The 12110-nt window shown below is 42.6% G+C and overlaps 1 protein-coding gene across 2 annotated transcripts in view; it reads right to left on the bottom strand.

The window, feature by feature from the left end:
• Positions 1-282: 282 nt before the first annotated feature.
• The window catches only part of LHFPL3 (LHFPL tetraspan subfamily member 3), a 75637-nt gene continuing 63809 nt past the window's right edge, over positions 283-12110 (bottom strand). Inside the window, exons 3-4 of one of the 2 annotated variants that reach the window (XM_040343495.1) lie at positions 11259-11286; positions 283-548 (exon numbers count right to left, since the gene is read on the bottom strand). In XM_040343495.1, the coding sequence (XP_040199429.1) occupies positions 11270-11286 (17 nt within the window). In that variant the 3' untranslated portion in view covers positions 283-548; positions 11259-11269. The remainder of the gene's footprint in view (positions 549-11258; positions 11287-12110) is intronic. The other variant, XM_040343496.1, reaches the window with a different exon arrangement.

Here is a 12110-nt window from a genome sequence, read left to right as displayed (position 1 = left end):
TGTTTTACTTACAACCCTGCTTTGTTTGCAGGGAGACATCCAAAGTGCTAATGTGTTTCAAAACTGCACCTATCTTTAAGACTTTTAGTGCCAGATTAATATATGCATTCATTGCAATAAATAAGCAGATTCTTGTGATCTATAAATTGAAGAAATTAATCAGTAAAGAACATATAACATGTGGCAAACATGCCCGACTCAAACCTAAAAACCTTTGATATTTTATCATAAGCAATGTGCACAACTCATGTAGAATGATAGAAAATAATCCATAACCACTTATGAAACACTGAATAACATTTTATCCAAATACTGTATGTGGTGCAGTCCCAGCCATACATTAGAGGAGTTAGTAGAAAACATAGAGCCGGGGTATAGTCCAAGTGGGTACAGATCAATATTCTTCTATTCTAAACCAATTGTGTAAAATTTACTTCTGAAACGTCCTCGTACATTGAAGTCTTCTCCATGTAGCGTGATGGTGTATAAAAACGTTTCCATAGTTTTCTCCACTTGTGCTTGCTAATAAAAATATTAACATAAGAGACCTGCAAAAAGTCAAATCATTTAGATGTAAATGACTGGAAAATAAAAATGTATCTTAAACAACAAAATATTAATAGTAACAGTGCAGTAAACTCAGCAACCTCATTTTTGACCATTAATATTTACTTTGAAATGTCACCATTCCGAAATATACAAAAGAACAACCAACTTGTAAATAAAACCTACACAATACAAACTGTGTTGTTTACACCCTTTCCACCCAGCTTTAGCATCCTTTTAAATGGGCTATTACACCTGATTACTGACAGGTCTTTCAACTCGTCCCCACTTCTATATAAAGACAATTAAAACGTTTTGACTATACATTTTAACTTCATCTCCCTAGAGATGTGGGTGAGGAGTCTAGTAACTAACCTAAAGAAAAGCTCTTCCTGATTTGTGTCGTTATTTTTGTTGTTAGGTTGGTAACTCTAGAACTTGTTGGTTTAGATTTTCTAAGTACCATTTCATTCAATAGACTAGCGAACCACAGCTATGCTCCCTACAAGGACGCTTCTCATTGCATTATATAGACAATACATCACGTAAAGTTTTTGAAACTGCAAAGTCGTATGCCGCGTACACACGATCGAAAATTCCGACAAGAAAACCATAGATTTTGGATGGAATTTTGTCTCAAACTTGTGTTGCATACACACGGTCACACTAAATTCTGACTGTCAAGAATGCGGTGACTGACAAAACTACAACGAGCTGTGAAAAATGAAGTTCATGATTCCGAGCATGCGTTCTAATTCATTCCGAGAATGCGTGTTTTTTTGTGTGTCGGAATTCCAGACAGATGATCGGAATTTCGACAAGAACTTTTCCTGTCGGAAATTTTGAGAAGCAAGCTTTCAAATTTTTCCTGTCGGAAATTCCACACACGGAATTTCCGACCAAAAGCTCACGTCAAACTTTTTCTGTTGGAAATTACGATCGTGTGTACGCGGCATTGTGGTCTATACTGTATCATTGATATTGGTTCTCAAATGGACAAACTGGATGGCAAATGTAATAATGCCTTCAGGACTACCGATACTCTTAAGGAGACCCAAAGTCTCCAGACATAACTTTAACTTGAAGAGAAACCTGTCACCAGACATAACAATTCCTTCAAAAAGTTGCAGTGTTTGATGTGTCTGTATAGCTTTAGCATCTGTTCTTTCAAATTCTTCTCTTTTTTTCTATAACAGATCAAGGTTTCCTAGGGGTCAACACATCCGAGAGTCTTGATACCTCTATGTGGTAGCAAAAGCTGCTGCTCTCACATTCCTCTTCCAGTGTCAATAAAGTGTATGTGGCACCCTGTTCAGTCTGGGGAATTTTGTGTAACAAACCCAATAAATGAGTAAATGTTGTGCGCTGCATAAGTATACAAGCATATATAAACCTTCTAAATTCACAATGTGAATCTATATGCAGAATGTCCAAATTAAAAGACACTTACAATCTCAAGGTACAAGTTATATATAAAGTGCAAAGTGCAAAAGGATACAAAAGTGTAAAAAATATTTAACGAATAAAGTAAAAAAAAATGTGAAAAGGAATCCACTCTACAAATCCCAGTGGTGTTCATCAGATAACTGTTAAATAGCCACCCCTGAGTGTCCTTATGTTCACATTCGATGAATTTCAGCATCCACCAACCAAAGAAGAGTAAACAGAACGTTGGACTTCAAATACCAGCGACACTGAGTCATATGAGCTGATGTGAACATGTATTTACCAGGGAAATTATCCATCTGTATCTTAACGTGGACAGCTCCAAAATTCTCACACCATATCAGTATGGACGGGACGCCACTCTCTTTGTTGCATCACACAATCCGTGAATCCTTAAATATTATTTTTAAAAGGTACAGAACACTTACAATAATATGACCACACAGCGCTTAACAACTTGTCCAGCATGAGTATAGTCTAACGATCGGTTCATCCGATGAAAACGGTCTGATGGATTTTTTCATCAGATATCCGATGAAGCTGACTTTCATCAGTCTGGCCTACACACCATCAGTTAAAAAAAACGATCGTGTCAGAACGCAGTGATGTAAAACACAACAACGTGCTGAGAAAAATGAAGTCCAATGCTTCCGAGCATGCGTCGACTTGATTCTGAGCATGCGTTGATTTTTAATCGATGGATTTCCCCACAGACGATAGTTTTTTTCTATCGTTTTTTTAACCATCAGATAATTTTAAAACAGGTTCTAAGTTTTTTCACCGATGGGGCCCACACACGATCGGTTCGTCTGATGAAAACGGTCCACCAGACCGTTTTCATCAGACGAACCGATTGTGTGTACGCGGCATTAGAGAACATGTGGTACGCAATGGCCTGGAAGGGTCCCCACCAGTGGTGGTTCGTCCATAGAGGGCGCTGGAGCGCCGCCCCCTCTGGCTCTCACCGCCACTGAGTGAAATAACATAGATTCATGCATTGCACGAATCTATGTTATTTTCGCCGCTGTTATTCAGATGGTCGGCGCTCAATGTCCGGCCATCTGAATAACGCCAGCTGGTTGGCTGTAGGGAAATGTCTATCAAAGCCAACGGCTCTGATAGGCTTTCCCAATACAGCCCTCGGGTCCCGGAAGCTTATTCTCGGAGCGCACAGACTGTACGCCCCTTGAATAAGATGACAGGCGTCTCAGCCAATCACGTTGGCCGGTTCTGGCTACCTGTAACCTGATTGGCTGAGACGCCTGTCAGTCATCGAGGGCGGGAGAAGACATCGTGGGACGTGGATGCCTGACTCCAGTAAAGGTAAGTGCCGGGCGGGGGGGGGGGGGGAAGAACGCAATTTACAGGGCACAGTGGGGACAATTGGCACAGCGGCGACCATTAAAGGGCACAGTGGCTGCGTTTAATGGCATGGCACAGTGGTGACAATGGATGGCACAGTGGCTGCGTTTAATGGCATGGCACAGTGGTGACAATGGATGGCACAGTGGTGACAATGTATGGCACAGTGGCTGCGTTTAATGGCATGGCACAGTGGTGACAATGTATGGCACAGTGGCTGCGTTTAATGGCATGGCACAGTGGTGACAATGGATGGCACAGTGGTGACAATGGATGGCACAGTGGCTGCGTTTAATGGCATGGCACAGTGGTGACAATGTATGGCACAGAGGCTGCGTTTAATGGCATGGCACAGTGGTGACAATGTATGGCACAGTGGCTGCGTTTAATGGCATGGCACAGTGGTGACAATGTATGGCACAGTGGTGACAATGGATGGCACAGTGGCTGTGTTTAATGGCATGGCACAGTGGTGACAATGTATGGCACAGTGGCTGCGTTTAATGGCATGGCACAGTGGTGACAATGGATGGCACAGTGACTGCGTTTAATGGCATGGCACAGTGGTGACAATGTATGGCACAGTGGCTGCGTTTAATGGCATGGCACAGTGGTGACAATGTATGGCACAGTGGTGACAATGGATGGCACAGTGGTGACAATGGATGGCACAGTGGCTGCGTTTAATGGCATGGCACAGTGGTGACAATGTATGGCACAGTGGCTGCGTTTAATGGCATGGCACAGTGGTGACAATGGATGGCACAGTGACTGCGTTTAATGGCATGGCACAGTGGTGCGAATTGATGGCACAGTGGTGCGAATTGATGGCACAGTGACTGCATTTGATGGCATGGCACAGTGACTGCGTTTAATGGCATGGCACAGTGGTGCGAATTGATGGCACAGTGGTGCGAATTGATGGCACAGTGACTGCATTTGATGGCATGGCACAGTGACTGCGTTTAATGGCATAGCACAGTGGTGCGAATTGATGGCACAGTGGCTGCATTTGATGGCATGTAACAGTGGCTGCGTTTGGGCACAGTGAGACTGCAATTTTTTTTTTCCTTTGCGCCCCCCCAAAAATTTTGAGCACCAGCCGCCACTGGTCCCCACTAGTCATTGCGTTTAAATAGATACATTGCGCAATGGAAATTAATTAATGTCCTAGTGTCCCATATGGCCAGGCCAGTATCCAATCTAAGATGGCGTTGGGCGTGCGCTTCGAGCCTCGTTTTTGCTTGAATTGGCGAAAACGCGCATGCACCACTTAATATGACTCCCACTGTTTCCTAGAAATTGTGTTGCTCTGACGTTAACACACATAACCATGTGACCGGTCTTGCAAGACATTTCCTGAATCCGTGTTGGGGGACTGCGCATCGTAACTCAGAAATTACATAGTAAAATCCACGCCCCTTCGCTCCACAAAGGAACACAAACTAAGCCAGGCAGATTCCATGTAAATGTCAGGGATAGCAAAGCCAAGCTCAAACAAAATCAATCAGGCTCATAAACCATCAAAAAAAGTTTGAGCATGCCGATCTCATGGAGTAAAGTTAAAGAGGAAGTAAACCCTGATGGGTTTTACTTCCCCATTGTTTCCCTGCAAAGGTAAAGCATAATGGGCTACTATGCATCGCATAGTACCCATTATGTGTCACTTACCTGAAACCGAAGCCGATTTCCTTGGCAGGCTGGAAGAGTCCATTCTTCACCCCTCTTCCTTCCAGGGCCCGCGAACTTCGGCTCTGTGACTGGCCGGAGTCACGTGACGTCACTCCCATGCATGTGCGCGTGAGCCGGCAGTCACGGCATGACCCCAGCTTATAACGGCACAGCATGCCCTTTCGAGAGTGCGCATGCGCCGATTACATCAGCACATGCACAGAAGACGGCATTGTTCGGGAACATTGCAAATATCCCCTAAACCATGTAGGTTTAGGAAATATTTTTAAGCCCCTACAGGTGAGCCTTAATCTAGGTGAAAGTGTTCTGTAAGGCTTTACAACCACTTTAATAGTGCCATGAAAAATATATGTAGAAAAAATGTACACTAAATATATAGATATATATTTATATATATATATATATATATATATATATAAATGTATAAAAATGTTGATAATGAAAACTAATAATGATAATTAAAAAAGGGGTTATAATAAAAATTGGTAAAAATGGGAGATGTCTTGTGTAATTATATATTGCATATGAAAATTCCCCCATTCTCCCATTTGAATACATAAACCCACCCGAAAACTGAAGACTTGTAAGGACATGAATATCCAGTAAAAATATCAAGCAAAAGTCAGGCCTCGTACACACGGCCGAGGAACTCGACGTGCCAAACACGTCGAGTTCCTCGGCGAGTTCAGCCCTGAAGCCGGGCCGAGAGCTCCCATAGAACAACGAGAAAATAGAAAACATGTTCTCTATTTTCTCGACGAGTTCCTCGGCGGCTCCATCTTGCCGAAAGTGTACACACGACAGAGTTTCTCGGCAGAATCCGGCTCTGACCGAGTTTCTCGCCGAATTCTGCCGAGAAACTCTATCGTGTGTACGAGGCCTCAGAGTCAATAATATACATTTTGATACAGTAAAGAACAATTAATGATGTATTAATAAAGTTGTTATTGTCCCACTTCACATTCATTCCCTGTGGGGAGTAGGACTTCAACATAAATCCAGAAAGTTTCCAACGCAGAGACCCCCCTTTTTTTATAGGTACCTCTCTATGGGGGCACATACTTATCTATAATGAGAAATTGTGTGCCTTTAGGGTCTCTGTTGTGATAACATGAATAATGTTTAGGAACATGATGACTGGTTAGGCCCTTTTAATGTTGTAAGCTGTTCATTTCACTCTAACGGAAAAACGTTGATGGTCCTCCCCACATACTGTTTTCCTGCATGGGCAGGTCAACCAATACACAATATTTTTGGTAGCACAGGGTGTACGTCAGTAACTGTAGATTTAAACACATCAGCCTTTTTTCTGCCACATGAATTCTGTCATGTGTTTAGAGACAGCCATATTGCAAAAAAAAGGATAAGCAGAACATACTAAACTACTAATCATCTTGTGTCACTGTATGCACCTGTGGAATACAGTGACCCTCACTGCTGACACAGAGAAAGATATAGAGAGAGTGTCAGAAGCTGTAGTAAAGCTGGCCATATACAGGTACTCCTCGCTTAACGACCAGGTTCCGTTCCAAAGACCAGGTCGTTAAACGAATTGGTCGTTAAACGAGGAGCCACAAGTGATCAATATTTTAAGCATTTTTAACTACTGTACTTTAATGTATCGTGGAAAAAAAGGTCTAAACACAAAACTCCAGCTAAATAACGTTGTTTTAATATGCATAAGTACAGAACAAAAAAAAAAATTCTGTACTGTACTGTACTGTACAATATAATGATGTACAGCACATCGTTCGGGTGGGGAGAGCTGGTCATTAGTCCGAGCGGTCGTTAAACAGGTAAGTTGTTAAACGAGGAGTATCTGTACTATTATACTAAGAGAATTTAACATATTCCTTCATTAATGCTATACAGTGTGAATGGACTAATTCGACAGTTAGTGCCAGAGGCTGTCAGATACTGTGGGGCGCTGCTGAACAGTGACTGCAGCTGATTGGGTGCAGTTGCTATTCTGCCAAGAATTATCTGTCTGGCTCCTTGGATTTTCCCATTGAAAGATGTTGGGTGGTAAGGTGGTAACAAGGCCACCAACTGCTCAAATTGTGTCCGGTTCATCAGAATCCGGCCAAAATTCAATCAGTGTATGGCCAGCTTTAGGGTCAGCATTATGACTGTGTTTATATACAAGCAATGACAACTTATAAATATTTAAGGCCTCGTACACACGAGGGACATGCCCTTGATGAAAAACGGTCCGCGGACCGTTTTCATCGGACATGTCCGCTCTGAGATTTTGGTCTGATGGTTGTACACACCATCAAACCGAAATCCGCGCGGACAGGTGATGTGGCCGCGCCGTCTGACGCGGCGACGTGCGCGACCGTGGAAGGTCAATGCTTCCACGCATGCGTCGAATCACTTCGACGCATGCGAGGGCTTTCGGCTGAGCGGACATGTCCGGTAAGTCGTACAGACGACCGAACATGTCCGACGGACAGGCTTCCAGCGGACATGTTTCTTAGCATGCTAAGAAACATTCGTCCGCTGGAAACCTGTCCGATCCGCCGGAAAATTGTCCGGCCCGGCCGTACACACGACCGAACATTTCTGCTGAAACTGGTCCGCGGACCAGTTTCAGCAGACATGTTCGGTCGTGTGTACGAGGCCTGAGAAGTAATGATCTTCCATGTTGTCACATGATTAAAGTTTAAAGTTGTGATAAATCCAAACTTTTAAATTGTCAACAGAATAGCATCAGAGTAGAAATCTTTTGAGACCCCTTTTTCTGGTGACAACTCATGGTACTGTCAATATAACATCATAATCCACATCATACCAACATTTGCAGTGAAAGCTCTGTACCAAATTCTTTTTAGCCAGAACTAATTGTCAAGGTTGTTTAGTGATATGATGCGCTTTGCAATAACCATAAAATGTAGTATACAATGTAATGTAAGAGGCATTGCAAACTATTATCTTCTCTAATGCCCTGTACACACAATCGGAAATTCCAACAGCAAAAGTCAGATGTGAGCTTTTGAATGGAAATTTGAACCGTATGTATGCTCCATCAGACTTTGCTGTCGGAATTTCCGCCAGCAAAAGATTGAGAGCTTGTTTTTTCAGATTGTCTGTAACAATTCCGACGCACAAAATTTCGACGCATGCTCGGAAACAATTTGACGCATGCTTGGAAGTATTGAACTTCATTTTCTCGGCTCGTCGTAGTGTTGTACGTCACCACGTTCTTAAATGTCAAAAGTTCAGATAACTTTTGTGTGACCGTGTGTATGCAAGCCAAGCTTCAGCGGAATTCCGTTGGAAAAAACATCCAAGGTTTTTTCAATGGAAAATCTGATCGTGTGTACGGGGCATTACAATTCTTAGTGTGTTAGGATTTTGGTTCACTGATAAGATTCACTGACAAATGCCACATTTCTGTGTTCTGTTCATTTATGTGAAAATGTGCTCAAATCATTCGCCTAAATATTCCTCCATTAATAACGTAAACAACGTAAAAAAATAGCGCCGGGCGTACGTAAATTTGTGAATCGGCATATCTAGGTCATTTGCATATTCTACGCCGAAAACGACGGAAGCGCCACCTAGCGGCCAGCGTAAATATGCACCCTAAGATACGACAGTGTAAGAGACTTACGCCAGTCGGATCTTAGGCTAATGTCGGCGTATCTTGCTTTCTGAATACAGAAAGAAGATACGCCGGCGCAGCTTTGAATTTACGCTGCGTATCTATAGATACGCCGGCGTAAATCCTTGCTGAATCCGGCCCCCTATGTTTTTTTGGGGTCCATATTTATGACAGGTTCCCTTTAAGCAAAGATCTATGTAGGACTTGACAAGCTGACAGTGGCAACTGATTCAAGATTACATTATTCTATTGTAGATCTTCTAAATGCCACATATTGGTGGTACACAGAGAAAGCACAAAAATGCAGTTGTAGTGCAAAATAAGGGTTTTGATCAAATCTGAGAAACATGCCTAAACAATTTGGCTAGAATGCAATGCCTGCAAGTATAGACTAAAGCAATATTAAACCTAAAAACAAAGATTGAATATACTGCAGCTTAGCCAACCTAAAATGTGGTGGCTACATTTGTTTTCTTTTTTTCTCCTGTTATAGTGCATCTCTACTCTATTGGAGAAGCAACAAAAGGCACTTTTGGACAGCAGCCTTGTCAGATCTGGGAAAAGGGTAGTGTTAGATACAGATTTAGCTAACTTGAACAGCTACAGCAACAGTTTTTTTTTCTGGGAAAAGGGTTTTACATAAATAAATAAAAGCTGCCCAATGAAAGAACCCCTAACAGTGTTAAATGTTTTGTCTCATTCCTCTAAATGCCAATTTTGCTGGACAGCATGGTCTGTTAAAGAAAGATGAAAAATAACAGACTTAGTGACTAGGGAGCAGATTCACGTAGATCTGCGGCGGTGTAACATATCGCATTTACGTTACGCCGCCGCAAGTTTTACGGGCAAGTGCTTGATTCACAAAGCACTTGTTTGTAAAGTTGCGGCGGCCTAGCGTAAATTTCCCGGGCACAAGCCCGCCTAATTCAAATGATCCGGGTAGGGGCGTGGATCATTTAAATTAGGCGTGTTCCCGCGATGAACGTACCTCCGCTTTAAGGCTTCATGTACACTAGCAGCTCCTAAATTTGAGTTTATTGGCTTTTTTTTGCCCAAGCTCCTAAACTCAACTCCATAAAAGCCTATGTGTCCATGTACACATAGGCTTTTAGCAGAGTTTAGGGGCAGCAGAGTTTAGGTAAGCTTCAATCTCCCTCTCCTGAATGCAGAAGAATCACATTAAGCAATAGGAACTTTTAAACAGCCGGCCGTGGGAACGCACAAACCACTGCAAAATCGTTGTAAAAAAACGCGGGTCGTGTATTGAACATTTTGCTTTTTCCCGCGTTCGCGGTCAGGGTAGGCTAGTGTACATGTAGCCTAGGAGGAGTAGGCTGGAAGTAAATTAAATGCAATGTGAAAAAGATTATATGATTCTAAATTTTGACTATAGATATATTTTCAATTTTAAAGTTCACAACAGAGGCACTAACATCCCATTTTTTGCTATGACAGCAGCCTTCCATCCCTCTAATGCAGACCTGGCAAAATGATGGCCCCATCTGGCCCTTTGGCTGTCTCTGTTTGGCCTTCGATGCCTCCACTCTCAGCATGCCTCTTTGATGCTGGGTTCACACATGCTGCGACCGTGGGTCACAGCAGGGGGTCTGGTGCGTCCTTGTTCACCGATTTAGGTGCGAATCAGGTCTGAATTTTCTCCAGAATTCGCACCTGAATCAGAACCAAAGATGCACAGGACCCTTTCTAAGTGCAGACCGTGGCCATGCCAGAGGTGTGTGAAACGACTCCATTGCAAGCCGATCACACTCTCCTGTCATGCGAATTGGATGCGAGAAACCTGCACCCAATTCACATATGTGTGAACACGGCCTGAGCATGTAAGTTTCTTCACTCCTTTCAATCATAGTGCTTTTCAAAGGGCATTTGACAGGCAGTAAGGAGGTGTTATATCGCTCCCTCACCGCCTGATTGAACCCTATAATGCCACACTACTGTGCCGAAATTACTTGCATTGCATGGGGTTGCGGCATAGCCCCATTGAACTCAATAGATAAGCTTGACAAGCCATGCCATGTGTAAAACTCTGCACCTAAAGTATAAAATTGCCTGGACCGCAGCATGTGAACAGCCCCTCCTGGCTGTTATTTTACAGTTCTTGTGGGTGGCCATCCATAACAGTTTCTCATGTGGCACCATGAGAAAATGAATTGCCCACCCCTACTCTAACGTAAGCACACAACAGGTGTTACCAACCTGTTAAAAACTGACAGTCTTTTTTATTGTGATCTTTGAGGACCCTTGAGAATAGATTGCTTTACAATACAAGCAGCTAGAGAGGTGGGCAAGGACCTGTTTTAAAGCTCTTTTACTGCTTGTTCAGAACATGTAAATACGGGTCATTTATTGTCCTTAGTCTGGGTATATGTGCAATTTAGATATCCGCAAACTAATAAAAAGTCTTCCTTGAGACTAGATAAAAGGAACTGCAACATAACATAAAACATACATAATGCCTAATATTACAAATCACAGTTTGTCCACAAGAAGCCATGCAAATATAAAGGCAGAAGCACGTATAAACATTTCACAATTTGTCCATCTAAGTGCCATGCTCGTATATTAATCAGCCTTACGCTGTACATACCTCTTAATGCCTTAGGCATTGCCATCATCTGTAGAGAAGGGAAAATATGCTGTTAGGGTTTAACTTAGCTGGGCAAATAAATGTAAGAAATGGGAATTTATACATATATCATATGAGCAGAAACTGACAAACAGCCAGCTGCAAATGCCCAGATATAAGCTTTCTTGTTGAGAAGTTTTCCACAGTTCTTTATGACACCACATATGAATCAAATGTAAAAATACTACCCAATAGTGTCAATGACACTGTTTACACCACTAGCCTCAGCATTGCTTAATGTGGTTTCAGGTCCTAGACTGGAGGGATCGATGGAAGAAATACTCTGATGCATGTCTTCCTGCTGAATCCAGAAAAGTTCTATATGTTGTATTTGTAGAATAGGACTTCAGGGCTTTGTTTAATGATAAACCTCATATTACTGATTGTATATAGTTTACCACATGTCCTTCCAACATGTGTGCACATAGGGTACACCTGCAGATGCCTGCTTTGTGGTGGGGTCCTTTAACCACAGAGTTCCAATGCTAAGCCAAGTCCCCTAAAGCCTTGATAGTGGATAGGCTTCTGCATTCAGATGTAGCTAAATGCTGCATTAGATACAGCGGCACTCTGTGCTTTGGCCGCATACAAACTAGATGATTATCTGTGGCTAGTTTGTACGCAGCCACAAACGTCATTCCTGGATATAATCTGTCTGCTTTCAAATTCAGTTAGAATCCCTAATCACAGACAGTGGGGGCACTGGCCACTGATTTGTATACACTACCAAATCTGGCCATGTGGCTGCTGGCCACAGTTACCACATGCAGAATGGGCATAGGGCAAATCCTCTCAGAATGAACTAATCAACCA

This window comes from Rana temporaria, chromosome 3 (assembly GCF_905171775.1).
Source record: "Rana temporaria chromosome 3, aRanTem1.1, whole genome shotgun sequence".
In the NCBI taxonomy this organism is placed as follows: Eukaryota; Metazoa; Chordata; class Amphibia; order Anura; family Ranidae; genus Rana; species Rana temporaria.
The sequence above is the reverse complement of the archived record's forward strand: the minus strand, read 5'-3'. Positions and strand labels throughout refer to the sequence as shown.